General features: G+C 47.3%; 7 protein-coding genes across 14 annotated transcripts; 3 read left to right on the forward strand and 4 right to left on the reverse strand.

Annotated features, from left to right (window-relative positions):
• Nucleotides 1-822: 822 nt before the first annotated feature.
• Nucleotides 823-2166, forward strand: LOC117893191 (uncharacterized protein F58A4.6). Its single transcript, XM_034799704.1, has 2 exons — nt 823-1341; nt 1411-2166. The coding sequence occupies exons 1-2, from the start codon at nt 904-906 to the stop codon at nt 1714-1716; spliced, it is 744 nt and encodes a 247-aa protein (XP_034655595.1). The 5' UTR covers nt 823-903; the 3' UTR covers nt 1717-2166.
• Nucleotides 2167-2213: 47 nt separating this feature from the next.
• On the reverse strand, nt 2214-6018 carry LOC117893176 (bleomycin hydrolase). Of its 4 annotated transcripts, none has more exons than XM_034799692.1 (5): nt 5877-6018; nt 3572-4224; nt 2999-3474; nt 2806-2926; nt 2214-2735 (listed from the first exon to the last, which is right to left on the reverse strand). In XM_034799692.1, the coding sequence occupies exons 1-5, from the start codon at nt 5878-5880 to the stop codon at nt 2520-2522; spliced, it is 1470 nt and encodes a 489-aa protein (XP_034655583.1). In that variant the 5' UTR covers nt 5881-6018; the 3' UTR covers nt 2214-2519. The 4 variants fall into 4 exon arrangements, with proteins under 4 accessions (XP_034655583.1, XP_034655565.1, XP_034655555.1 ...); XM_034799674.1 differs by having other exon boundaries at nt 3572-4440; nt 5877-6003; XM_034799664.1 differs by having other exon boundaries at nt 3572-4488; nt 5877-5895.
• Nucleotides 6019-6943: 925 nt separating this feature from the next.
• Nucleotides 6944-10121, forward strand: LOC117889597. Of its 4 annotated transcripts, none has more exons than XM_034794009.1 (5): nt 6944-7364; nt 7466-7501; nt 7772-9377; nt 9452-9604; nt 9660-10121. In XM_034794009.1, the coding sequence occupies exons 1-5, from the start codon at nt 7209-7211 to the stop codon at nt 9794-9796; spliced, it is 2088 nt and encodes a 695-aa protein (XP_034649900.1). In that variant the 5' UTR covers nt 6944-7208; the 3' UTR covers nt 9797-10121. The 4 variants fall into 4 exon arrangements, with proteins under 4 accessions (XP_034649900.1, XP_034649899.1, XP_034649902.1 ...); XM_034794008.1 differs by having other exon boundaries at nt 6945-7364; nt 9449-9604; XM_034794011.1 differs by having other exon boundaries at nt 6945-7364; nt 9449-9604; nt 9684-10121.
• A 99-nt stretch (nt 10122-10220) lies between these two features.
• On the reverse strand, nt 10221-11018 carry LOC117889601. Its single transcript, XM_034794016.1, has 2 exons — nt 10846-11018; nt 10221-10681 (listed from the first exon to the last, which is right to left on the reverse strand). Exons 1-2 carry the CDS (start codon nt 10916-10918, stop codon nt 10287-10289), a joined length of 468 nt encoding a protein of 155 aa, XP_034649907.1. The 5' UTR covers nt 10919-11018; the 3' UTR covers nt 10221-10286.
• A 295-nt stretch (nt 11019-11313) lies between these two features.
• LOC117889598 (cytoplasmic dynein 1 light intermediate chain 1) lies at nt 11314-20757 on the forward strand. Of its 2 annotated transcripts, none has more exons than XM_034794012.1 (8): nt 11314-11512; nt 11815-12017; nt 17658-17848; nt 17909-18309; nt 18370-18599; nt 18684-18795; nt 18883-19080; nt 19153-20757. In XM_034794012.1, the coding sequence occupies exons 2-8, from the start codon at nt 11920-11922 to the stop codon at nt 19423-19425; spliced, it is 1503 nt and encodes a 500-aa protein (XP_034649903.1). In that variant the 5' UTR covers nt 11314-11512; nt 11815-11919; the 3' UTR covers nt 19426-20757. The 2 variants fall into 2 exon arrangements, with proteins under 2 accessions (XP_034649903.1, XP_034649904.1); XM_034794013.1 differs by having other exon boundaries at nt 11818-12017.
• LOC117889596 (armadillo repeat-containing protein 2) lies at nt 13231-16506 on the reverse strand. The gene is made up of 7 exons (XM_034794006.1): nt 15846-16506; nt 15592-15787; nt 15397-15534; nt 14713-15332; nt 14470-14650; nt 14161-14391; nt 13231-14106 (listed from the first exon to the last, which is right to left on the reverse strand). Exons 1-7 carry the CDS (start codon nt 16292-16294, stop codon nt 13279-13281), a joined length of 2643 nt encoding a protein of 880 aa, XP_034649897.1. The 5' UTR covers nt 16295-16506; the 3' UTR covers nt 13231-13278.
• A 4928-nt stretch (nt 20758-25685) lies between the features above and the next one.
• LOC117889599 (farnesol dehydrogenase) lies at nt 25686-26638 on the reverse strand. Its single transcript, XM_034794014.1, has 2 exons — nt 26020-26638; nt 25686-25941 (listed from the first exon to the last, which is right to left on the reverse strand). The coding sequence occupies exons 1-2, from the start codon at nt 26593-26595 to the stop codon at nt 25765-25767; spliced, it is 753 nt and encodes a 250-aa protein (XP_034649905.1). The 5' UTR covers nt 26596-26638; the 3' UTR covers nt 25686-25764.

Below are 26638 nucleotides of genomic sequence, written 5' to 3' on the forward strand. Positions count from 1 at the left end.
ATACAGCAGGCTGCCCATGCCCACAGCCGGCCAGTGGCCCAGGCAGATGTACGTGGCGCCAAAGAATTCCAATTTATCGAAGAAGCTGATGGTTTGCGGAAGCGCCTGATTGCAGTGTTCGCACGGACCCTGACGGGCCTTTGAGGCGTGCCAAAGTCGCAGGGTGTGCAGGGCATTGAGCATTAGAAAAGCCTGCTCCTCCGTCAAGCGTTCCTTGAGGCTGTCCAGAAAGTTGTAATAGCATCAGCAACACATCCAAGCCAACCAGCACAGCCAGCACCTTGGGCACTTACTTAATATCTAGGGGCTTCACCTGCTGCCGCGCGAACCTGTGAATCCAGTGCGACATCATCAGCAGCAGCAGGCAGTAAGGAGCCGTGAAGTCCAGCTTGTCGGGCATAAATCATAGAATAGAGACCATGTCCACTGCATAGACCAGGACACGTTTGTCCACACTGATGTACCGAACTATGTACACAATGTAGTACAGGCTCGATAGGGCCATCCACAAGAGGAGATCCTGATATTTGGCGCGGACTTCGTTCATATTCAAATGCGTTTCAATTGTTTCTTCTCGTAAATGCTTTTACCATGAATCGGAATGAATTTGCTATTAAACTCGATGCTACACCTGACACTGGTTCTCAAATTTGAAAAACAGATAGCTTTTTACACACAAAGTTATTTTTGAATGTTATTTTAGTGTAATTATCGATATCGATGTAAAAATGCAAGTGTGGTATTTCGGTTATAAAGTTCAGTATTTTTCGGAGTTTTGTTGGTATATTGCGGTATATTCATGAGGGTGAAGCGGTATTTTTTGGCGTCAAAGGCCCATCATAACAGCCTGTTGCTGAACGTATCCTGATTAGACCCAATCAATCCTTGATAACAAAAAACATAATGTCTGGAACACTAACTCTCTGCGTCTACGACTACTGGAAACGGCGCCACTACTACAAGCGCCCACCCCTGGCCCTGGATGCGGCCTCCACCACAAATGAAGATTCGGTGGCGTCGGCGGTGGCGTTGGCGACCCCCGCGAACCAGGAAAAAAAGTCAGTGCGTCGCCTGCGGCTGCAGGTGGATGCCATAAATGGCAACTATTATCTGCGAGAGTTTCTGCAGCAGCGGGTTCTGGCACTGCGGCTGCAGAACCATCATGGAGTGCAATTGATTTGGTTGGAATTTGAGCCACCCGAGCGGGACACCATCGACTACAAGTTCGCCGACATACTGGCCCACACCATCTGGGAGCACATCGAGGTGGAGAATCTAATGTCCTGGCTATCCACACTCGGCGGTGGCTTCTCAGCCCTGGGCGAGCAATTCGGGCGATGCGTAAGTGCGGCATAAAAGACAAACCCCTGGGCAAAGGCAATAAAATACTCTCTAAATACACGCGAACAGGCGGAAACGGCTGGCAAGATCTCACTGCAGCAGCTGAAGATTGGCTTGCGGCTGGGCGATCCGTTTCTACAGGCTCGCTGCAAGCTCTACTACAGTATTTCGCTGATCCAGCGCGGCCATCTGCGTGCGGCCAAACACCTGATCCGGGATCAGTATCAATTTGCGCGTGTCCATCGGGAGAAGGATCTGCGGCTGGTGCGCATGTGCCAGGGCATTTGGCTGCGCCTGCGATACGAGTACGAGCAGCGGAACCAGCGGCTCAAGCAGCCCCCATCACCATCGACAGCAGCAACAGAAAGTCAATAGATCCGCTAAGCAAAACCCAAACAAAAACTAAACACAACACAAACAAAAAAATACTCTATTCTACTATAATCGCAATAAGCGGCGTTACTACCATTTACCGGCAGGAAGGAGCATGAGTTACAATTCCAAGTTTTTAGGCAAAATTTAAAATGTATATTTAATAGTTCTTTATTATTAATATTATTGTTATTATTATTTAATGTGTAATTGTATATACGTAAAAAAATGCATTTACATCATTCACTTTCTTATTTAGTTTGAGTTTTTTTTGTTTGTATAATTTGTAGCCGGGCAAATAGTCGTAAAAAAAAAACAAAGTCGAAATTAATTTGATGTACGACACACGATACAGGACATTTTTGTTGTTGTTTGTTTTTACTTAGGCTAGACACAAATTATGTTTAAATTAAAAATTGAACGCCACCCCAAAAGGGGCGATGCATAAGTGTATAATTGTGTATAATTAGATATCATATATAAATGTGTGTGCATGCATGTGTGTGTGTGTGAGTGTGTGGTTAAATCAATCAATTATTGCGTTCCGTTTTGGTAAAGCCCTGACATCAGACAAACAGAGGATTTTGAATACATAATTTGATAGGGGGGATGGGGAGGACGAACAAATTTAAAAAGAACAAAAATTAATGCTTAAGTTGCTTGCATGCCACACCAACAACCATCTCGTCTCGTCTGGTGTCGCCTCGTTTCGATGTGGCTGCTGCTGCCATTGATGTTGTAAAGCTTTTTATATACGTTTATGTGGGTTGTATTTATGTAATGACGACGGCTGCTGCTCACGGCGCTCACTGCGCCAGCGTGCCCATTGGATCCCAGGCGGGCAGCACAATGGGTTTCATATCGAACACGCGCAGCACATCCTCGGGCACATACTTCCTGTCGACAACCACCTCGAAGCCAAATTCCCTAAACCAATCGGCGCACATCACCAGATATCCCTTCTCGCCGCGATCTTCGCCCCAAGAGTTCTCCACGCGCAACTTCTGCGCCACGCCATTCTTCTGCAAAATCACAAGAGACAGATTTAAGGATACATTTCAATATGCTTCGACAATGGGCAACAGAACTCACATCCACAGAGACGGCGGTGAAGACCATGGCATGGGTCATGGCCGACTCGCCATACATGAGACGATCTGCCTTCGAAAAGGTCGTTTGTATGTCAATGTCGAAGACCAGCTTGAAGTCATGGCTGCAGGCAAACCAGAATCGAAATTAGAATGCAAACCCATCCACACCAGCGGGTGGAAGGCGGTCCACTTACACTGACATGTCCTCGATGCCCTGCTTGGAGGCAAAACGCTTGCTGACCTCACAGCCAAACCAAACAGCCTCGCCGGCCTTCAGGGATTTGGTGACAACGGCCAGGAGCAGGTCCACAGGTTGATTGTTGTACAGAACGGGACGTCCGCCCACCACATTGCCCAGACAGTCGACGGTGTAGGCCTGATCGTATTTGCTGGTTGGACGGGGATCGGTCACCAGGCACACCTTGTCCTCCACATTAAAGTGCGGCTTCACATAGCGCTCGTAGAACTCCAGCGAGCTGACGGGGCCAATCGATTGGTAGTTCTTGCTCTTGTCGTAATACTCCCAGACGAACGTCTCGGAGGGTATGCCCAGGCAGATGCCCACCACCTTGTAGATCTCCGACATTTGCTCCTGGATCTTGGCTGTGATCTCCTCCTCCGTGGGCTGCTGATCCATCAGCACACGCAAATGGCGGGTATACTCCCGAAGCTGAACGAATGTAAATGGAAATTAAAGATTAGCAAATGATTGAGGGATGGGGGGAAGAGGAGCGTGGAGCGGGGAGCGGGGAGAGGCTTTTCCATACCTTGCTCTTCAATATGGCATTCATTCGTAAGCTGGACTCGCAGCTAAAGCTCTCGGGAAAGCATTTCTTTGGCATGAGACCATGTTTGGTTATCAGATTGACCAGCATATCCCACTGACCGCCATCGGAGGTGGGGTCCAGCAGTTGGAACGACACCAGACGGCCATCGACCCTCTCGCCGCGTCGCGCCGTCTTCACAACATTGTTGAGAAAGTAGTTGCTGCGCTCGATCTTGTCCCAGTAGAAGAGGAACGCCTGCGAGAACTCGAACTCATCCAGATTGTAGTTCTTCATGAAGGGCAGGCGTATACAGTTGAGGGCCGCAAATAGCCAGCAGCGGCCGCTGCTCCGCTGATTGGTCACCGGCTTGCCCTCCGTCTCCACCTTGAAGTTGAACACATGGTTCGTGGACTCCAGCACCTTGCGGGAGAGGCACGCATCGAACGGGTCCACGCGGGAGCACACGTTCTGGGCGAGCAAGTTCTTCGGTTGGCTGTAGAAGTTTTTCCGCCACTCGCCGAGTAGTTCGGTGGTGATGGCACTGCTGCTGCCGCTATCGCTGTCCGAACCATGGATGGAGTTCTTTGAAGCGCTGCTGCTGTTGTTGTTGCCATTTCCACCGGGGCCAGCGCCTGAAGAGCTATTCTTGTCGGCTGCAATTAAATTGGAATGGCAACGTTCGCCCGATTTTGAGTGGATTTTTCGTACTGAATGAGTTGGGTCCTGGCTCTGCCTGCGACTGTGGCACTCTCCCTGCTGCCACATCTTCGTCGGAGTCTTGGTCTTGATCTTGATCTTGAGAGGAGTTTCTTGACAGCTGGCTAAATAGTGCAGGGATTTGCCCACACGCTTGAATGCCCACCGCGAAACTGGGTTAACGAAGTTCGAACCAAAAACGAGAAAATTTTCGGTGCGATTTGTACATAACAAAAAATTTGGAAACATGCAAAGAATATCAAATTAAGAAACAAATTCAAAATCATACAAAAATGACACTAAACTACAATAACAGTTTTCGGATAATTAATATATCATATTTTGAGACGGGCGCTTTTGTAGGGGGCTTGTGACTCAATGGAAATCGGAGAATGGGAATGGGTGCCCGCCCGTTGATAACGGTATCTTCAAAGACATCTTCCTCCCCAGAGTTGGTCAATGTTATTGCAAGATTGGGAGCTGCGAGTGCGGGCGGGCGTTGTGCACGGATTGTGGATAAAGGCCGAGGTACATGAGCTGAAAAATAACTTGCACAAAAAGCAGAAATTGAAAAGCGACAACAGCTGCCGCGGGACTGGGCCGGGCCGGGCCGGGCCATTAGCATTAACTGCAAATGTCTCTCTGTCTGTCTCTGTCTTGCTCACCCGCTCGTTTAGCGTGCGTGTATGTGCGTCTTTGTGTGTGTGTGTTATGCACTTTGGATTTCTGCTGCTTTGCCATTTATTGTAGATATTGCGGAGCAGCTTTTGTTTTAATTGTTTCCTTCATGCATGCATGGGTGTGTGAGTGTGTCGCCAAGGCCTGGCCCCCAGATGCTGATAACGCAAAACTTGATGAGTTAGCAAAATTGTAAAGAGAACTGAGTGTAAATAAACCTGGAAAAATGTATATTAGCACAGTTATGACCCTTTTGGAATTGGGATTCTTTCGGTGAAGTGAGAGGAGGATGGAATTAAACCAGTTTAACGGGACTCGCAGACATTTGCCCGTAAATTCATATACAATACACACATTTAGGCATAGCGGGTGTGGAGTTATGAGCGAGAGAGGTTGATGGAGAGGAGACGAAGAGAAGGCAGGCCAACAGGCCAAAATGCCGTTTTAAAAACTTTCGCGGAAAGCCGGCGCAAAAAATCTAAACAAACAAAAAAAAAACAACAAAAAAGGGTTAGCAAAAAAACAAAACTTGTTTGTCCAGTATTATACGTGTGGCTGAGTGTGAGCCACAAAAACAAACACGAATTGGGTGAAATTTTACTTTCGTCTGGACAATGTTGTGGCTGCTGTTGCTGGGGCGTCAGCAAAATTGTCTCTCGCTCACACACACACAGAGGCAAGAGACACACGCCCGCACACTTGTACACGGGTTGTCACCCCCGCACAAAGCGGTCCAACAACAACAACCAAAGGTTGCAGAAAGTGCAGCAAAAACAATTTCCTTCATTCTTCTTAACCATTATTTTGGCTGCTGCTTTCTTTGTACTTATCGTTCTTTGTGGTCCGTAGTCCATCCCACTGCGTCAGAGGCATGCGCGGGGGCGGGGACATCGTCTCTCCACCCGACCCCGACGCGTCCTACTTTACTTACACATCGTTTTTTTTTGGTCCTCTTTCACTCTTTTTGCTTAACTTTTAAAAATTTCACTTGTTTTGAATTTGATAACTACGGAATCTGGCTCTGCTCTACTTTCATGTGTGTGTGCAAGCAACAGTGAGACCGCGGACTAGTCGACAAAATATTCCGATTCACCCTAAAAGATACTCCGAAATATACGATTCATTTTAAAAATATACCGGAAACATACCGACAAAAAATCAAATTCGTAAATTTTGACATTTGAAGCAATATAAAAAGTTATTTAGGACACTTGGCACTAAAGCTATAGTTGTATTTAATTCATCAAAGAATTCTCTACAATCTTTGCTTATTATTGGATTGTACAAAAGAAAGGTTTCGTCAAAGAAGGTAAGGGAAAATATTCATCTTAATTTACATGGTAACTACAAGGTCCCATCTTACAAATTGAAACGCGTTGCAACTCCTCGAGTACTTAGTTAATATTAAATTTCATTATTTATCATTAATATCAAAATTGGCTTTTCCTTGAGCAATTTTAAAGAATTTTTAGTCATTTTTTCAAAAGTAGCGGTTCATTTTTTCACATAACTAAAGTATCTTATATATTGTTGTAAGCAACTTTGCATGAGTGCATGAGTTGCATGAGTTTGGCGTCGTTTATTAATTTAATAATCTATCTATCCATCTATCTATAGCGGCAGTGTGAAAAACCTCTGCAATCCACTTTTCTTTCGAAATTTTCAAAAAAACGCGTTAAACAAAAATACTGGAAGAATAGAAAATACTTATAAATGCAAGGTGTCTGACCTAAGGAAGGTCGTCGTAAAATAGTTGGAACAGCCATGATCCCCGATGTTGAATTTGCTTCTTAATATTAATAGCAAATAAGGCTACAACAGAAAATCGAGTCATCAATCTAATACAATTATAGTGGTTAATGCAAAAAGTCCTAACTAGCTGGCAGTAACAAATATAATATCAAAATCCAGGAAAATTATTTACGATTCGGTAGATGTGCGGTATATTTTTGTAGGTCTGCGGTATATTTGATCAATAAATCCACTGTCACAAAGGTTTTTGGCTGTTGCTTTGACAAAGGTAGGCAGAGGTAGAGGTGGGATTTTGGAATCCATCCCCGTCCGGGCCAGCAACCCCCGCCGTTTAGCCATCACAATCACATCACGCTTCAACCCAATCATCTGGTTATTGTTTAAGTGTTCTTCAAACCCCCCATGAAATCCCACAAGTGAATCGGATTTGATTCGAGAGCAGGCAGTGCAGTTGTCCGTCGTTTGTCGTTTTTCGTTTCGCGATATTCGGTTCGGGCACCAACAAAAAGTCATGGATAACCAGGACAACAAAAATGGCGACTTGACCGCCACGGAGCTGGTCAAGTTTCAGTTCTACATGGAGAAGTGGTTCCTGCCGCCACTGGATCTCAAGAATGATATTGTTTATTGCCAGCGGGCGCTGCGTGACTTTCTCAAGGTGCATTCGGTGAGTGGTGTAGTTGGAGCAGGCAGCCACTGCGGCAGGCAGCTCGTGCGAGGGATGCATCAAATGTTAAAACAATTTTCATATGTTTCCCCTCATTTTAGCTGGTTTCGGAGGTCTTCTCGCAGCAGGAGGATGCGGTAAGTTGGTCAGAAATTCGTGTGCTGCCAAGCAGTGGAATGCATGGAGGCACCACCTAAAGCAGTGCAGCACAACCAGGGTTGGCAACCATTTCAAAATGGTCAAAAAACACACAAAATATTAAATTGACACCTTGCTGCGCTTTGCCCCAAGCCTGCACGCCGCACCCCCCTCTCTCACTCATCTGTTAGCCTGGTCTGTAAATGAATTTTTTGATTTTTAATTCGGGCCTCTGTCTCTCTCTGTCTCTCTTGCTGCTTGCATAACAGGATCCCGTGGCCATGCGTCGCATCTTGGACGAACTGGAGCAGGAGATTTACGAGATAAATGCCGAGTGCCAGTACCAGATGCTGCGCCTCGATGAGGAGGTCGTTGGTTTCCTCAAGAAACTGGAGGAGATCGAAGTGAAAACCGACATGAAGGAGGCCAATGCGCACGTCTCCACGCTGTTAGTGCCTTTAATTGCGAACGAAGACTATATAATCATTCCCCAGAATGTGGCGAATCGCGACAACGAGGAGACGCTCATCCGCAAGCATTTCCTCCTGTCGCAAGAGGGAGAGGATCCACCCATGAATCTGAGCGATCTCGATGATAATATTGCGCTCATGCTGGGTCCCACAGACACGACCATTCAAATCGAACTGGAAAATGGTGACACTGAGCAGGCCGAGACGCTGGAAACGTCACAGGAGCAGGCGACGCCAACACAGTCACAACCGAGTGTGCCACCATCCCTACTTCGTTCGTTGCCTGACACTGTGATCAGAACAGTCGAGCAGAGCGAGAGCCAGCCCCCGCCGCTGCTAATCGCCAACAGTACGCCGAAGCCGCAGCGTTCGCTATTGATACCAAGAAAGCAGCCAGAAACGTTTGGCTTGCAGCACAAGAAGCGCATATCGAGTACCTCACCGCCACCGTTGGCGCCCATTACGATTGAGTTTCCTCAGGCTCAGACCGAGGTTCAGGAAACATCGCAGGCCGAGCTCTGCTTTGAGCAGATGGAGGCCAGCCGCGGCAACTTGCGCCAGGTGCTGAAGCGGTCCAGGAAGACCAAGCAAATGCCGCGCCTGTGCTACGAGGACAACGTGGAGCTGACGACCATAGAGACTGATGTAAAGCGAAAGCCGGGGAAGATGAGCAGCGTTGCCAAAGCTTTACAAAACACTGCAACGTCATCATCCGTAGCTGAGAAGCCGGACAAGCAGCCACCAACACCGCCGCCGTTGCCATCACCACCACTGCCGAAGCGACAGGGCACTGGGCCAGGAAACAAAACGTCCAAGCTGCGCAAAACCTTCCGCAAATCGTCACCAGAGGTGCAGCCCGAGGGGCAGGCGGCTAGGGGTTCGCCATCAGCTTCATCCGATGACTCCACCACGCAGGAGTTGCAGCAGGAGCAGCAGCGTCTGTCCGCCTCGGCGGCCCAGTGGCGCGACGAGCCGCGCGAGACACGTGTGACGCCCGCCGAGTACGGCCAGGAGACATTCCTGCGCATCTTTGGCCTGTACACGCCCGAGGTGATCACGAAACTCAGTCAGCGCCACTCGAAGCGCAAACGTCGCAATGTTCAGAATGCCAGCGGCGTTGACTTTCACTATGGCCAGCAAGTGAATGCCACGCTGGACACGCCGATGGGCCGCCAAAAGAAGGTGAAGAACAAACCGGAGTTCCTGCTCTCGCCCAAGGAGAAGCGACTGCAGGCCAAGAAGGCCGATGTCCGCAAGAGCAAGACTCCGGACAAGGCGGCCGCCCTTGAAGCATCGCAGACTGCCATGGCTGATGGCGAGGAGGCTGTCGCTGGCATTACTGCTGCCAAGTGCCGCAAGTGTCGCGGTGAATGCCAGCATTGCCGCCTGTGCAAGCGTCTCGTAGGTGAGTAGAAGCCAGCCAAGCAGCTAGCCAAAGGGAGTTGCTGATCCTGAACGCTTCTCTTGTCTGTTCAGTAGGCAAAGACGATGGAGTTTGCGAGCTGTGTGACGGCGCCTTCCACAAAGACTGTCATCAGCCCACAAAGAGCCGGCTGCTGTTGCAGACACAAAAGAAGCGCTGCCCAGCCTGCTGTGAGAATCTGCTGTCCGCCAGCAGCAGCAGCAGCAGCAGTGGCGGCAGCAACAACAACAACGCCAACACCTCCAACACCTCCAACACCAGCAGCGGCAGCAACAGCAGCGGCAGCAGCAACACTACCAAAAAGTCAGGCGGGGCCCAGACCGTTTAACTTTCTTATGTCTTCAAATATGCTTAACACCCCCCCTACACACACACACACGAACACACACACACCCCTCTAGTTTTTAAAACTAAACAAAATTGTCCACCCGCAACGATAGAGATCCCCAGAGGGAGAGAGATTGATCCCCAGGTAGCCCTTTGGCCTGGCTCTCGTTGCGTAGCCTTTGCTGTTTTTTTGTTTGTTTTGATGTTGCATGGCAGTGGAGGTTTTTTTTTTATAATTATTAGACACATAATTTGATATTTCAAATGTTTATTTCAAGCTACAGTTTCACACATACCTAAAGCAGAAATGTATGTGCAGGCCTGTGCATACGCGAGAGCAAGTGATTTCCATAATAAAATACACTGTACGAAACAGGCGAAGGATTGTTTTCGATGATAAAAACAAACAGTTCTTTGATGTTATATTTGATTGGGGTGTTTGATGGGTTTGATGACACCAAAATAAAACCAATTTAAATGCGAGTCTGTTTCTTGTTGTTTCATTTAATCATAAAGTAGTACAAAAATAAGAATATTTCTCTAGACTAAAGGCTAATTAATGCATCAGATGAGACGACAAACAGATGGCAGCAGCACTGTCAGCAGGGGGAGGAGTGGAACCAGTCGCCCTGTGGGCTGCGTCCAGCTGTGCCCCTTGTTGCAGAGATCCCCCTGGCAGAAGCACATGTAGACCTTCTTGTAGTTGTATATGGTGTCGGCGCAGCGGTCCATGTTGTCGTCGGGTCCGCGCTGGACGCACATGCGCTGGATGGCAAGGTCGTAGTCATCGATGGCGTAGGTGCCGCCGCCCTCGATTACCTTGCCACACCAGCCGCTGGCGCAGGGCACGGCGGACAGGCCGGACTCGTGGTCCACATCGGTGGCATTGAAATTGAAGGGATCCTTGCAGCTGCCCAGCTCGCCGCGGGAGCGGCACTGATAGCACCGGCGCAGAAGACCTGCAGGGTTAGAAAGCAAAAAGTGAAATTGCAGCAGAAACCAGCACACACACACACTCGTAAACAAAGGCCGTGCAACACACACACACTCACACTCACACACACACACATGAAACCAGATGACAAAAGACTTAAACGGAGCACAAACTTTGCAGAGAACTTACCATGGATTTTGCCAAAGAGGAAGCTGCATCCAAAGAGGAATATCACAGCCAGGCATAAGCTTATGTATTTCATTGTTCCCTATTGTTTTAAGTATTGCGAGCAGCGCTATTTATTAAAATTATTGTCCAGTAATCGATGGTTTTCCCTTTCTGTTTCCATCGATGTGGCTACTACACTATCGATAGCAAACACCTTTCGCTAGTACTGCTGCGGTGCACTAGAAAACTGTGCCAAGTCAAAATGTCGGTAATTAATTCAACGTGCATCTCGATCTTGGTGTAATGTAACCACAATATGTAAAGATATGTTTAAAATTAATATATATCTTTGCGATACGTGCACAGCTGTCATCACTAGGCAATTGCAACCCTGTTCTTAGGTCACAATGGGACACAATTTCCCATTCACAATAGAAGACGAAATTGCGCGTTCACAATGGGCGTTATCATTCATTCCTCCATTCCATCATTCGTCAATCTTTCAACTGAAAAAATTCAATATATCATAGCGAAAAATTATTATCGCCCAGTTCTGTACATATTTTTGTTATTTTTTTTGAACCAAACAATAACCAAGATAAAGCCCGCAAGTACAGAAAAGTGGCAGTGCAGCTGGGAGAGTTTGTGGAGAGTAAGCCAAGCAGAGAAACTGCCAAGGAAGCGCTGCGTACGTACAAAAAAAAATTGCCCCAAAAGAGAAACAGACACAAATTTGCAATTGGTTGTTGGCAGCAGCTGTGCGTCGTAACACACAAAAATGTGAAAAGAAGTGAAGAGACAGGCAGACGGAAGGAGCGCTGTGCCTAAGCGGTGCATAAACAAATGAAATATTTAAATAGACATAATCATTCGTTGACGCTGACAGCGACGTCGACTGCACAGTGACACCTTGCAATCTGCAATCCGACCCCCGCCCGAAAACCCCTTGCCATTTGTGTTTTCTTTGCCAACTGTTTCATTTCTCCGCAGCAGTTGCATCTCATTTGGAATTCGAATTCAAATTGGAATTGAGATCGGACCAGGAAGTGAGCGCACCAGCAACAGTAACAACAACAGCTACAGCAACAACTAAGAATGGCTTTGGAAAGCGGCACACAAACGGGCAGCAATGCGCTGACATCATCCTTCACAACAAAAAAGAAGGATGCCGCCGCGGAAAAGGAGAATCTGTGGTGAGTGCATAAAACTATAAACTCTAATTAGTGGATTTTGTGCTCTGTGCTCGCCCGCCCGCCCGCTCTCTCGCGTTGGTCCCTCTTTCGATGTGAGCGAGCGCGCCTCTACCACTTCTCTGTCCCCTGATAACATTTCAACTTTCTTTAGCTGACGTTTGCAGTAGATTTGTGTGCTAACTGTTAACTGTTCCTTTGCCGGCACACCCACCAGGCCAACCGCCTTAGACCACACCACACCACCCCGCTCCACCCCGCCTGCTCCGGCTCTGTCGCACTCGAGTGAGTGAGTGGCCGACCAGCTGATTGCTATGCATGTTGTCATTACCCTCTCTAGTTGTTCTTTCTTCCGATTCTATTTTAGCCTCTCTGCCTACTGCCTTTTTCTAGTTAACCTCAAATGTGGGTTGGCAACGTTTTTTTCCCCAATGATTTGTTGCTGGTGGCAAATATTTAAGCGCAATAATTATTAAGTAAAATGCGTCAAATAAATGGCAGAGAAGGCGAAATAGAGAGAGAGAGACATGATGGTTGACAGAGAGAGGGAAACAGCGAAAGAGAGAAACAATGTGGGGATGATTCACTTAGGCAGCGGCAGCAACGCTGGCAGCGCTTACCTTTTTCGCTTTATCAATTTATTGTTGTTGTTGTTTTTCTGTCTTGCACACACAAACACACACACAGACAGATAGCAAAGCCCAGCTTAGTGCGTGCTACCTATCAATACTGATTCCAATTGGAATTCGTACAAAACTTGGCCTGAAGCCAGGGCTATGTGTGCGTGTGTGTGTACGATGATGCTGTCATCGCTCAAATATGTATGGGTGTGTGTGTGTGTGTGTGTGACTACGTCTTTTGGGGCTTTGGGTTACACTGGTCGTCACAAGAAATGGAACACTCCTGAGAATGTAAATTCTGTTTCATTGTTGAGAAAGTTTTCTTTGCTTGAAATATTGCCCCGATAGCGTACATATGTAAATATGTATATAATTCCGCCTGAGGCATAGAATTCTTATGGAACATGGTTGTTTTTATTCAGATAAACCTTTAAAGCTTCGAAAAGATTTTTGCACTGCGCCTGGGGCTATATGCTGACAATTTAGACCTCGGCGTCCGTGGGTTCGAGAGCTAGGACTGACTTAGAATTGTCTTATTTGTTGTTCCTCTTTTGAGAAGCCAAAGTATTAAATATATTGCTGGATCAGAGATACAAACGCATACAAATACCAGAGACTCTGGTGCGGGAGGGGGGGAGGGGTGCCTACATTTCCTCGATGAATACATCGCCGTCGTCATCGTTATCGGTGTTGCGCACTATCGTTTGCGACTGCTGCTGTTGCTGCCTATCGAAGTTGTTCTGAATTCGCTCCAGCAAGTCGGTGGCCACCAGAGCAAAGTCCTCCCACAGGGCATCGTGATCGCCGTCAAATGTCTCCTTTTCCGCCTCCAGCACGTGCTCATCCTCGCCGGCCTGCTCGTCATCGTCATCGCCTGCATTGAGGCGGTCCTCGTCGAGATAGTCGGCCAGCAGGTCGCTCACCTCGTCCAGAATGCTGCCGCTCCGACACAGAGTGGCCGCGCACTGGCCATCGATGAGGAGATTCCACAAGGCCTGACACACGATGTTGGCCAGGAACCAGTCCTCCTGCTCCAGCGATCCACGCAGCAACAGCGACAGCAGTTCCGCCCCGCGCAGCTGCAGAAATGGACCCCGTTGCTCGCCATCGCCCAGCAGATTGACCAGAACACCGATAGCGCAAGTGCGCAGTTCGTAGTCTTGACCAGCCGCCTCCCGTGTCAGCTGCTGGACCATCAGTGGCAGTCCGCCGGCCGCACAGAAGCGGCGTCGGGCGCCCTCGTTACGCGTGAGATTTCCCAGCACCCGGGTCAGCTCCACCTTGGTGGCAGCCGTCTGGCAGTTTGCCAGCACCTCCGCAAGCGACGCGGACAGTTCATCGATGAGACTCTGCAGGGAACCGGCGGTAGGTGCTGGGGCGGCAACGCTGTCTGCTGGCTGTTTATCCTGATAGAAGCACAAATTGTGCAGAGCACCCAGTGTGGCATGCAGCAACTCTTGCTGCTCCGCAGACTGAAAATAACGAGAGCATAACGAAAGGAGCCGAAGGAGCAGACGATGCCTCACCTTCTTCTTGGCCAACGAAGCGCTTGTGTGGCTGAGCAGCTTTAGCAGCACAGAACCCAAAGACCGGATATTGCCCAGGTCGGCGCCCACCTCGGGATTCACGCTCATGTTGGCCACCACACGAATCAGCTTGATCTGGGCATCCAGCAGGGCCACGCTGCTCGGCGAGCGTTCGCCCAACTGCTCCAGCACATTCAGCAGATACTCCATGGCCACATCGTTGTGAAAGTACTGCAGGAGAAGGCAAGGAGCGAACGGAATCCATGATTAAATGTTGTCTTGTATTGATTGTAGATCTGATGGTCGCACCTGAATTCTGGCAGACTCGTGCTTGGCCAGGATATTGCCCAGCATGTAGCCCAGTCGACTGAGGACGGCCAGGACACGTTCGCTGGTGCCCGCACTCGAGCAGGAGGGACCCAGCAGCAGGCCAATTCTGGCGGCATAATTGTGCAGCGTCTCACAGCAGTCAGAGTCCTCAGAGAGCACACTGCAAAGGAAAGGAAAATGGAGATGAATCTTGCAGGCTTTAGCAGCGACTGCAGGGACTACCTCAGAGTGCGCACAACGTTGGTCTGCACCTCCAGCTCCCCCATGGAGATCTCGGCAGCACGAATCAGATGCGGACACGCGAGCTTTAGCTGCAGCTGAAGCCGTTGCTGCTGCTGCGATACATCCGCCAGGGCACGCATGGCTGCCGACAGCTGGTAGAGCGTGTGCAGCGGCGGTCCGCTCAGTCGCTTTGTGGCACCCGCCTCATTGAGCATCTGCAGGTGAAGGATCATCAGCTCCACGGCGCCGTGGCGGGCGAGACGCGCTACCAATGTCTGCTGTCCCGTCAATTTGCGCGGACACAGCACGGCCGCGGGGACTGCAGCAAGCGTAGCAGAAACGGGCGCAGAAAGGGGAGCCGTTATGGCCTCGCCCAGCCCAATCCAGTTGCGATTGAGAGCATCGTCCCGGTCCTGGGCACAGCTGGCGGTGAGGAAGCGTATGCAGCCATAAGCATAGATGCACGCCTCGGGCTCGTCGAGTGGCGAGGCGTGGCCCAAACCGTCGATCAGCAGCTCCAGCACATCGTGGTCATGGAACAGCGCATCGTTCTGCTCGTGCCGAGCCACCTTGAAGATGAGTTTGCAGGCGCCCGTCAAATTGCTGCCAGTCACACGAAGCTGTGGGGAGGAAGTGCATCAGTTTAGAGATGAAAATGGAAGACCCAAATGGTGGAATACGCACAGCTAAGACCACTCTAGCCACGGCCAGGAGAACACGCGGCGATGTGCACTCCACCAGGCCATAGAGGCCGCCCAGAATGAAGCCACGCTTGAAGTTGCGCTCCTGTTTTCTCACGCGTGTGTAGAGCTCCTGCAAGATCTGCAAGCAAATATGAAGGATAAAGACATGGAGATGGATGTCCTCCCCACCGCTTACCGCATTTATATGCTGCACTGTCTCATTGGTGCACTCCTTCAGGCCGCTATGCTGCTTCAGCAGCTCAATCAGCGTCTCTGTGGTGGACTGCCCGAGCAGCGCTCCGTTCCGTGTGGGCATGGGTGTAGTCGGACCCGTGCCAGAGAGTGCGGGAAGTTGTCTGGGCGTTGGCTTCTCATTCTGCAGATACCGCATGCTGCAACGAACAAGCCAAGAGTGGAATAATCAACCTCAACGGAAAGCGCGGCACTTACGAAAAGGCGCTGGGCGGACGTCCGGCTAAGGCCACTTTGCCATACAGAACGCGGCCGGGTTCGCGCGGCGTAATCGGACGACGAGTGCTGACCAGACGTGCACCGCCAGTGGCCATCATTTGCATGGCGGCTGCACCACCAGCAGCACCTCCGCCGACACCTGCCACCGTATCGCCAAGGAAAAGCTTCGCCTCGCTGATCAGCTCCGCAGAGGTTTTGCGTCTGCCCATGCCGCCCGCCATCGAATAGCTGCTGGATTGTGGTTGCTGTTGATGGGGAATTCCCAATTTGTTGAGACTCTGCTCGCTGGCGTGCGGCTTGCTGCTCATCTGTGTGGATCTCTCCTGGTCTTTCTGCTGCTGCTGTGGCTGTGTTTGCTGCTTGGATTTATCTGGAACGTCTTTGGGACGCGTTTCACTGCGGGAGCGTCGCTTTAGCAGCAAACTCATTTTGGAGCTTCCTCCGGTTAGCTTCCTGCAACTTGGAGTCAATATTTTTGATGAGAATTCTCAATCCTCAGCAGCTGGACGGCACACGCGCTCTCAACTGGCAGGGCCAACAGCCTTAAGTGTACTCAAAGCGGCGATAAATGCCTGGAAAAACGTATTTTTCGTTTGGGCCCTTTCGTGCCACCATGCCAACCAGTCGGTGGCCCAAGCCGTTACCCACTCCCCCGCGATAAGTTCGGGTCGGCATGACTGTCAAGTGTGAAGCGAGCCAGCGGGCCGAGCCACCCGCCACCAAATGTTGGAACGTTAAAAGTTTCGTTTACTATTACCATCAGCGGCGGCACAGTGGGGCGAGTGAGAGAATTTCTTGGAAAATATAATTCTAAGGGGAAAATTAATGGAAATAGCGAGAGGCTTTCACGGAATAGCAGTGGAAACGAATTTATTAGATGGTAAAGGGATGGAATCGGATCAGAAGAATTAAATACCTTAAGTGAATGGTCTGCAAATGGTCATTCAATAATTAAACTAGCTGCTAGACAGCTCGGAAAACAACAAACTGCAGCAAAAACTGCTCAAAGCTGCAGCAAGAAGTGAAACAATTATTTCGAAATACAACCACTGTGCCATAGAAATAGGCAAATGAAGAAATACCAAAGATACAATTGAAAAGAGCTGGAAAAGCGGGAGCTGGCAATCGATATTCCTGCCAGTCGGCCACTAATCGAGTAGGCAGAGGCCCAAAGTAGGCGGGGAGGGGTCCTCCGTCGACCGAGGTCAATTTGCATGTCCAGGCAGGGCAGTCCAGTTGCGGCTGTCAGTCGGAGGAATGGCACAAACACAAGTATTTCACGTCAATTGAAAAATATTTAATTGCTTTAATTGAATTGCAGACGTTTGAAAAGTGGCATGCAAAACCATATCAAATATTGACGCCACCAGCAGCACTCTCCCTCCAAAAATGGAGCACAGCGGAGGCAGTAAATGTAGATTTGGAATATGGCTGGAGGGGAAACCAATTAACTTGATGGCGGATGGTAGAATGCCTTGCAAAAATAAGGCAAAATGCTGATGAATGATGGAACTGACCTGAATTCACTTACGATTGTGCGCTCGTTTTTCCAGCCATGTTCGTGCGCCAGCCCCACTCTGAGGAAGCCCAGTTCTGGCCTTGTTGGTAGTTCGTGGCAAAGTGTATGAATTCTTGATCATTATTAGGCAGTTTTGAGTCCATTATCCAGTCAAAGTTTTCTCGTTTCGGGACTGACAGCTCGCACAGCTGCCACAAAAATATTTGCTTTATGATTTTAAGAGCTGCGTCTGGCCATTGATTTGCAACTTTTCTAATTGGTTTTCTTTGCAGGTCGGCAATATTGAATGAAGTACAAACACAGGGCAGCACAAAACTTCCATCAAACAAATCTGTACTAGTATTAGGCGACAATGCCACCGGCAAGACAACTCTCATTGCCAAACTTCAGGGCGTGGAGGATCCCAAAAAAGGTTCCGGCCTGGAGTATGCCTATATTGATGTCAAAGACGAGTACAGAGACGGTATGTGCAGCATATCTATTCTATGTGTGTTCTTTCTTTTAACTATTTTTGATTTTGCAGACATGACGCGTTTGGGCGTTTGGGTCCTGGACGGTGATCCAGGACACACAAATCTGCTACACTTCGCGCTCAACGAAACGAACTATGCACACACGCTCGTCATACTCACAGTGTCGATGACCCAGCCGTGGGGCTGGCTGGAGCAGCTCAATCATTGGATCAAAGTCCTCGGACAGCATATCGAGAGCCTGCCACTGGAGGCTAAGGATAAGGAGACGGCACGCCAGCGACTGGCCACAACGTGGCAGAGCTATTGCGAGGTCGGCGATGATCTGGATCCCGGCTCACCCGTCAAGCGGACCATGCGCAACAACTCAATCGATGAGGATGATCTGTTGCCGCTGACAGAGGACGCACTAATTACAAATCTGGGTCTCGATATAGTCGTTGTGGTCACAAAGGTAAAGAGAGAGAGAGAGACTCTGTCTGTGGTTGCATTTATACAATTGGAATGTTTCCAGACGGACTACATGACCACATTGGAGAAGGAGTACGAGTACCGGGATGAGCATTTCGATTTTATTCAGCAATGGATACGCAACTTTTGCCTACGCACCGGCGCCTCGCTCTTCTATACGAGCGTCAAAGAAGATAAAAACTGTGATCTCCTCTACAAATATCTAACGCATCGAATTTATGGCCTACCATTTCGTACGCCGGCGCTAGTCGTTGAAAAGGATGCGGTACTCATGTGAGTAATACAAAACAAGCAACAAATATTTGCCTCATCTCTAAACATTTCTCATTTCTGCGATCTGCTTTCTGTGTGTTACAGTCCAGCTGGTTGGGATAGCCTAAAGAAGATTAGTATTTTGTACGAGAATATGCATGGCATCAAGGCCGAAAGTCCCTACACAGATGTCATCAAGGCGCCGCCCACACGAAAGGTTTGTAGATTTTCCCCTTTGCTCCCATTTCGATTGCTGCTTGCTGTTTATTATTATAATTATTATTATTATTGTTTGTTTCTCAAGGCGGTGTCCAATCGCGAGGCGGAAGTGCAAACGGAGGACGAGCAGACCTTTCTGGCCCGCCAACAGGAGATACTCAAGCAGGCTGGACAGGATCGTGGGGAATCACCGCTGCGTTCGCAAGGCGGCGGCAGCGTTGGCGGCGGCAATAAGAGTGTGCCACGCACGCCCGGCAGCACCGGACAGAGCTCACCCAAGAAGGTTGTTTAACATCTTAGCAAAACCAAAACAAATTTACAAACATTCTAATTCGTTTATGTTTTTTTCCGGCAGATTGATCCCAAGCTGACGCCAGCCACGCCCGGCGGCGAGGGTGTTCTGGCCAATTTCTTCAACTCACTGCTACACAAAAAGTCTGGCAGCCCGGCTGGCGGTGCTGGGCCACCGGGCACCGGCACACCCGCAGGCACAACGCGCGCCACCAATGGCACCGACAGCCTCATGACGCCCGAGAAGTTGGCCGTCCGTTCTGATGCGGCCGCCGAGTTGGATCGACTGTCGCGCAGCGTCAAAAAGGAGATTGATATGTCACAGAGTGAGTGTTGAAAACACACAACACCAGCCCTCAGCAGCAGCAGCTTCTACAGCGGCAGCAACAACAACAACAACAACAACAACAACAACAACAACAACAGAACCAGATCAACATTATAAGACATCTTTAAGCAAAAAGTGGAATGCAGAGAGGCTCGTAATATAAGTGAGAGAGAGAGAGAGAGAGAGAGAGTTGTGCTGGAGAGCAAAAGAAGGGGACAACAGCATTTTGGATCATTCAATGGCCAAATAGTTGTTGTTGTGCAAATGGAAGTTTTGATCACTGTGTTTTATACCTTAGAAATGATAAGAATTAATGAGTTAATCTTTTCATTTCCATTTCGTTTAAATTCCGATTTTAACCATCAGAAGCAGCAATCGTAAATCGTATGATTGAAATGCGGAAACTGATTAAGATCAATAAAATTATTTTGTTAGCAAATGTGAAAAAGTTCGATTAAAAGCTGAAAGAGCCTGGAATTTTTAGGAAATCGTTCGCCAACAAATGAGAACTAAAAGTGAAGCATATTAAATACAAAACGAAAATAGTTTCGAGTAAAATGACAGTACTCCGAAGCTCGCTTCCATTCTCATCAAGTGATCAAAACCATGCTTGAAATGAAACACAAAATAAACTCCTTAAACGAGAAACTCATTTGATGAGTTTCATGACCAATTTCGGGCTTTCCATCAGGCACTCTAAAATGGGTTTTAATTTTTACGAGCCTCCTGCGACTCATACTCAAAAACGTTCGGTAGGAAATTAAATACGAAAAATCATTGGCCCTTAATGGTTCGGCCTGGCAAAACAAAAAAATGTATGCTATATATTTTAAGTGAACTTGTCTGCTGGGCATATTGATTCCTCTGCTCGCGCATCGATTTGGGTCAGCGCATGTGGGGAGGAGGAGAGGATAGAGGATGATGATGGAAGGAATTCAAGTAATAATACAAATCACATAAGTAATACGTTTTTTTTCCGCGGGTCCACACTCGTTTGTATAATAACTTATTTAAATGCTGTAAAATGTAAACGAAACGAAGGAAAGGAAAGCGAAGGGAAGGGAGGGAGTGTGGGAAAAATGAGAGATTCTAAAAGTGCAAGATGGCCCCAGAGAAATCGTGATAGTTGGGGCCTACACACACACACACACACACACACACACGCGCCTAAATGTAGCTCGATAGCTTGTATGTATATTTTAATTATAGTAATTAATTACACACACTCACACACACGCTGGCCTATATACACCATACAGACACTGTAATTGTATTAGTTTCCTCTCGTAACACCGTAAATCCGTAAGCAGAAAAACAGTTCATAACGTTATTTATACAACAGCAGCAACAACACTAAAATGAATGTAATTTGCTTTCGTAAAATCGTAAGCAAAAAAAAAACAAAACAAATATTTATACAAATTGACAAGAAACTGGAATGGCCCCGTGGCCAGTAAATGATGTAAATGATGAGTTACCCTGCCTAAGTATATGCCCTTCATTAGTTTCGTTTCTCTCCTCTGTCATTAATTGTAAACCTTAACCCACTGTTTTTTTTTTATTACCGAATCCATCAGGAAAGGCAAAGAAACGGTCACTTTTAAAATATGTGTTAAGGAAGAATTTTAAGCGATCGAAAAGAAATAACGGCGGCAATATTGATCAACTCTGAATCGATGTCGATTGGATATGTTTCTTCACTCATTTGCCGTTTCAAATCTGTGTTCAACTCAAGTCCAACACTCTTATCACGAGCAACAGAGCAACAGAGCGAGATGCCAAGAACTGTGGCACGAGCCGCAAGTGACGCCAGTTTCCTATTTCCAAGTTCATTGTTATTTTGTTTTGGCACAAATTTCGTTTTATTATTTGCCAGACACATTGACAAATTGGTCGCATATTTTCTCTCTTTTTCTCGCTCTTTGCATCTCGCTCTATGCCGTGTGTCGTCAGAAGGAACCACAAAAAAGAAAAATCAGCAATCAACAGAAACAAAATTTGTGCTACTGAAACTATTTTTATGTATAAAAAATAATTAATTCTATGAAATATATTGTATAACATTATATAAATATATAATATACGAGCATATACAACAGCAAAAGCGAGATACAATTACTGTGCGAGCAAATTATTCAAACAAATTGAATGGCATTAGAGACCCTCAAGAGCCCCAGAGCATCCCAGCACGAGTCTTGGGCCATCTACGAGTAAAAGTGGTAAATATGTACGTGTGTAATCGGGCATCAAGTCTGCGTTTAAATAATGCCAGCAAGAACTAATATAATTAAATACATTTTTCCAAAAACATTTAAATAAATATCTTTCCTTCAAGTGTAACTCGGGGAAAATGTGGCAAGTCTTTCAATCAAATGAATTACCAAGAAAACGGGAAGCGATTAGGAGCAAAAATGTACGAGTTCAATGGTGGGGAGTTGAATATTCCTCTTTCAAAAGTGGCACCAACAAATTAATCAAGAGGCAGTTCGTTTCCATCAATTGCAAACACATACTTTAGCTCCGCGACTCTAACCATTACATTTTTGATATGTGATTTAATTGATTACAACTTTTTCAACCTTTGAGTACAAATAATATAGTTTTAAAACCCACATTCGTTGTCTCATATTTAATATGAGTTTACTACCATCAAGCGATACAATCGAAGAGGACATTTATGGATAGAAGCTGTGAGTTTGTTGGGATGTACATTGTACATTTGATTTCCGGGACTTTTATTAATGATGGCCCGCTTCTTAGATGATAATCGCACGAAATGGGAGTGGGAGAAGCCGAAGAACCCACCACAGGGAAATAGTACATGTGTACAATGTGTGTGTATTTCACATATCATTGATATTTTCATTTCGATGGTGATTTTCCTTATCCTCCTTTTAGACTCAAGCCCTCGAACTCCTCTGCCACTTCCTCTGACCCGGCTGTGAGGCTGTCCGAAGGTCTGAGGGTAACAGCTGGCTCTCTTCCTCACCTTACTCAGCCTTGATATCTCCAAGGATAACACTTTGCTTGACCTTTCTCTGGGTGGCAGTGTGTGTGCCGTGTGCTGTGTGCTGTGTGCTGCGTGTGTGTTGTGTGTGTGCTCTGGTGTGCGTGGGTTTGGGAGCGCGCGCGTGATAAATGATGACGCCAGTCTACCTCAGCCGCTGCCTTCTGCCAGCCTGCGCCAACCGTTTGATACTTATTGTTTCAGCCCGCATCCTTTGAGCCGGGCGACAGTTTGCCAAGTTTGCTTCAGCCACTACCCCGTCATCGTTCTCCTAGCACGTGCTCATTCCGCTTATTGCCAGAGCCGGGACTCAGACACCCACCCAGTAGGGCCCCGCACTGACTTGGCGCCTTTTCTCTGCCAGCCTCGATTTGGCTCACAAAATATTGACATTGATTTTGATTCCCTTTTTGATTTTGATGTGCCTGCACGTACTCGCAGCCTAGCTGCTGCAGTGGCTGTAGAAGCAGCAGCTGGCACTGCCTCAAGGGTTGCATGTGTCCTTATATCATCATCTTATGAGATTTATTCGCTGGATTGTGATTGATTCTGTGATGCCAAAGGTTGTCACGGAGTTTGTGCCGAGCTGCACATTACAATTAAATAAAACCCCCTACAATTCTGCCCGCAATAAATCAATCTTGAAAGAGTTTGAAGCCAAATCGAATGGAACGCCCGATACTTCGGCACAAAAAGTTCTATAAAAAGCTACTTGGGTTACATTTCATAAATGTTATATTTATTTGCTAGCGACATTTCGACTTGAAAACACTTTATGATGTGTTTTTTTAAGGTTCATTTAATTGTATTCATTTTTCACTTGCTGCACTTGACTTTAATTTTTTTTGTATTGGATATTAAGCTGTGCTTTTTTCTTGTTTTGCTTTTGATAGACAATGCATTTAATTGGAAAATTAGTTATGCGCAGCAGCAGTGGAGAATGAAAAGAACAAAATATATGTATAAATGTTACAGCAAATCAAATTGTGTGCAATTTAATTAAGATTCTTTTTCGCTCGCCGCCAGCCCTGGCGGACTACAATCTAATATTAATTAAGTATTGCAAGGAATTCGGTTGGCTTCTCTGTTGGAAATGAACCGAGCTAATTGAATTTGCATTAATTTTCCGCAGCAGCAGCGGAGCAGAGGGGATAAATAAGCAAAAAATAAATAAAAATAATAAATATCAAGCATAAAAACCGGAAAAAATACTGAAACATGCATGAATTATTTATGGAGCCTCCTCCGCTAGGGTTTGAAGGGCAGCCCCAACGAACTGATGCCATTCACATTATTCAATTAATTTGTTAACAAATTAATCATCAATTTTTGGCTGATAAATAACACAAGAGCGAGAATATCACAACCCATTATAGTAATATTCTAATCCAAGCCTCAGCTGGAAGACGACTTTGACGCACACGAACAAGTTTTTCCACAGCCAGTTTCGTTTGTATAATGACAGCCTAATTGGAATTGGCATTAGATGGGATGTGCAAACGGAATCTCTATGGGTGGAATCTGTTCTGAGGGAGCGGTGGGGGTGATAAGTGAGTGCAAAACTTTTGACAGCCTGCGGCCTTGTGGATGCCGTCAAAACGACTTTCTGATGTGGAACCGAATGGACAAATAAAACAGAAAAAAGCAAACAAGCGGACACAAAGGCAGAGACAGAGAAAGATGCGAGGGGAGCATACAATAAATAAATTAGATTTATCAATCTCAAATGGCAAAAGAACAACCAAAACTTATAAATGAAGAACTTGTAAAGATATCTTCTGTGTGGTAACTTCCTCGCCTGCAACGGAGATGATGGCTTGATTGAGTTTAGCAATTTCATCGACAGTCGTGTTACACTCTCTTCCTGGAGGAACTTCTTATGGATTTATCTGCATCTTATGGACAGTCGGTGCATGAGCTGTCACGCATCTGTTAACTCCCGGAGTCCAGCAACCTTCGCGCGGAATTTACATTGCAAGCCTCTGGCCTTTGGCCTCTAATTAAAAGACAAGCTGGAAAAACTCCTAAACCACATAAATAATCGTATTTAAACTTGGCATTCTGTTTGTGGTTTTTTTTTATAAAGCTGAACTGCCAAAACCCAGCCCGCACTGGGCTACCTTCACTCCACTCCACTCCACTCCAACCCGACTTCCTGCTCTTTTATCCATTATTTTTGTGGGCAAGATATCTTGCCGGATGCCATTTAGATAGTTTTGGGTTTGAAGTGAAGTAAAAACGAAAATACTCGTAGAATACACAATACGGTCCATCCGGGCATCCGGAATGAGTTTCCACAAAATGGTCAGCCAACTAATTGCCGTTGGCCCTAATGGCTTTAATTGACAATTTTTGTTGTCCAACCGGCCAAATGGCTCTCTCACAGCAGAAGCGAAGAAACAATTGAAATTTTTGCCCAGAAAAGGCGAACGAGCGGGCGAGCGGGCGACCGAGTGGGCTGGTGGGCTGGTGGGGTGCTGCTGGGTGGCTTGAGAATAGATAAATGAAATTCTCTCTGTGTGGTCAAAGAGTGTCATGTGCATTTGGGGGAAGAACTGCTGGCAATAACTTTATACAGTCCAAGCATAAGAAAACCAAATCATTAGTGTGTCCTGCTGTCCAGCTGTCCAGCTGTCCTTCCATGCTGCCATCCTACGGAGATGAAGCTGAAGCTGTAGCTGTAGCTGGCTCCTGGCTCCTGGCCACCGCATTTGATTTTATTTGAGCTGCTTTTTCCCTGAGTCTGTGTCTGTCCGTCCGGAAACTCAATTTGTTAGACAAATGCGAGAGAACAGAAGCAAGCGGCAGCATGTGCAGGAGGAGGAGCAGGAGCAGGAGCAGAAAGAGCCAACACAAAGACAAGACACAGCTTCAAGGACAAAGGCGCAACGCACCTAGCATCATGCATACATATGTACATATGTATGTATGTATGTATGTACATGTGTACGTACGTACATCCTTGGCCATGTCTATTAAAGCTACATCTGCACTTTTCTCTGAATGAACTCAAGCTGCAGCTCCAATTGATTTTTTATCAAAAAAAGACCGCATCAAAAAAATAGGAGGAAGAACGTTGTGAGCCGCGTTTGTACGCGTCTCAACTTTTATAGCCGGTATTCGGTACTAATTTTTACTTACTAAAAACCAATTTCAATTTGGTGCTGGGAAAAATTTATTTATTCTGCAGAAAAGGGGAAAAAATTCAAGAAAGTTGTGGAGCAATACTACGGAGAAATTCGCTGGTCAAAATAACACACAAAAAAATCTTAAAATCTATCGAAAAAAATCGCAAAAAAAAAGAGTTTAGCAATAAGAGGAAATAATTGAGGGACAATATTCTAGAGGGTCTCGCCCATGGGTTTGATAATTATCTCGTGTACTTGGACATGTGGGGGCGTGCCCACGGCATAGAGGACCGCCTGGGCAATGTCCGCAGAGTGAAGCATGCGTCCGCTGATGGCATCCCTAATGCTATCCGGTAGAATTTCCGTGTCCACCACACCAGGACTGATGCTCTATGAGTGGAAGAAAAGACAAACAAATTGTAGAGCTGCAGAGGGGAAAGTGAATGAATGGGAAGGAGGAGAACCCACTGTAACTTTAATGCGTGTTCCCAGGGCCAGGAACTCCTGGCGATAGCCCTCCGTCAAGGCAGTCACCGCGTGCTTGCTGGGCGGATAGACATTCACATCGGGCAGAACGTCCTCCCTGGCGGTCATGGTCTTGTGCCCCAAAATGCTGTTGATGATCACCACATGGCCATCGAATTTGCGCTCTCGCATCGAGCGGACGGCGCGCTGTGTGCACAGCACAACGCCCATGATATTCGTCTGGATAACCTGCTGCATAAGCGCCGGATTCATGTCCACCAACTGGCCCGACTGCAGGGTGCCGGCATTGTTCACGAGTATATCGATGGCGCCGAACTTCTGGATTATCCAGTCGAAGGCCTCCGTCACCGAACTCTCGCTGCCCACATCGCAGTACAGGGCCACCAGTTTATCCTTTCGGGCGGCGGGCAGGCGCTGCTGCAGCTCCTTGACGCGCTCCACGCGGCGTGCCAGTCCAACGACCGTGAGTCCCGCCTTGACCAGATCCACAGCAATGGCCGATCCAATGCCCGAACTGGCACCCGTCACGACGGCCAAGCGATTTTGCCAGCGATCCATGTTGTTCCCCGGTTAGCGACTATTTCTGATCTCTGATCGATTG

The sequence above is a fragment of the Drosophila subobscura genome, chromosome A (assembly GCF_008121235.1).
Source record: "Drosophila subobscura isolate 14011-0131.10 chromosome A, UCBerk_Dsub_1.0, whole genome shotgun sequence".
In the NCBI taxonomy this organism is placed as follows: Eukaryota; Metazoa; Arthropoda; class Insecta; order Diptera; family Drosophilidae; genus Drosophila; species Drosophila subobscura.

Excerpts from the sequence above, each read along its gene's own strand:
- LOC117893191 (XM_034799704.1), top strand. The coding sequence starts at position 904 with ATGTCTGGAACACTAACTCTCTGCGTCTACGACTACTGGAAACGGCGC. Across the intron at positions 1,342-1,410 it reads GCGAGCAATTCGGGCGATGC|GCGGAAACGGCTGGCAAGAT; the intron begins GTAAGTGCGGCA and ends ACACGCGAACAG.
- LOC117893176 (XM_034799664.1), bottom strand. Across the intron at positions 3,475-3,571 it reads ATGCCATATTGAAGAGCAAG|CTTCGGGAGTATACCCGCCA; the intron begins GTATGGAAAAGC and ends ACATTCGTTCAG. Across the intron at positions 2,927-2,998 it reads GGCATCGAGGACATGTCAGT|CCATGACTTCAAGCTGGTCT; the intron begins GTAAGTGGACCG and ends GTTTGCCTGCAG.
- LOC117889597 (XM_034794008.1), top strand. The coding sequence starts at position 7,209 with ATGGATAACCAGGACAACAAAAATGGCGACTTGACCGCCACGGAGCTG. Across the intron at positions 7,502-7,771 it reads TCTCGCAGCAGGAGGATGCG|GATCCCGTGGCCATGCGTCG; the intron begins GTAAGTTGGTCA and ends CTTGCATAACAG. Across the intron at positions 9,605-9,659 it reads CAGCAGCAGCAGCAGCAGCA|CGGCAGCAACAGCAGCGGCA; the intron begins GTGGCGGCAGCA and ends CAACACCAGCAG.
- LOC117889601 (XM_034794016.1), bottom strand. The coding sequence starts at position 10,918 with ATGAAATACATAAGCTTATGCCTGGCTGTGATATTCCTCTTTGGATGC. Across the intron at positions 10,682-10,845 it reads CCTCTTTGGCAAAATCCATG|GTCTTCTGCGCCGGTGCTAT; the intron begins GTAAGTTCTCTG and ends CTAACCCTGCAG.
- LOC117889598 (XM_034794012.1), top strand. The coding sequence starts at position 11,920 with ATGGCTTTGGAAAGCGGCACACAAACGGGCAGCAATGCGCTGACATCA. Across the intron at positions 18,310-18,369 it reads TAGTCGTTGTGGTCACAAAG|ACGGACTACATGACCACATT; the intron begins GTAAAGAGAGAG and ends GAATGTTTCCAG. Across the intron at positions 19,081-19,152 it reads GACAGAGCTCACCCAAGAAG|ATTGATCCCAAGCTGACGCC; the intron begins GTTGTTTAACAT and ends TTTTTCCGGCAG.
- LOC117889596 (XM_034794006.1), bottom strand. The coding sequence starts at position 16,294 with ATGAGTTTGCTGCTAAAGCGACGCTCCCGCAGTGAAACGCGTCCCAAA. Across the intron at positions 15,788-15,845 it reads CGTCCGCCCAGCGCCTTTTC|CATGCGGTATCTGCAGAATG; the intron begins GTAAGTGCCGCG and ends TGTTCGTTGCAG. Across the intron at positions 14,107-14,160 it reads CTTCGTTGGCCAAGAAGAAG|TCTGCGGAGCAGCAAGAGTT; the intron begins GTGAGGCATCGT and ends CGTTATTTTCAG.
- LOC117889599 (XM_034794014.1), bottom strand. The coding sequence starts at position 26,595 with ATGGATCGCTGGCAAAATCGCTTGGCCGTCGTGACGGGTGCCAGTTCG. Across the intron at positions 25,942-26,019 it reads GAACACGCATTAAAGTTACA|AGCATCAGTCCTGGTGTGGT; the intron begins GTGGGTTCTCCT and ends TTCCACTCATAG.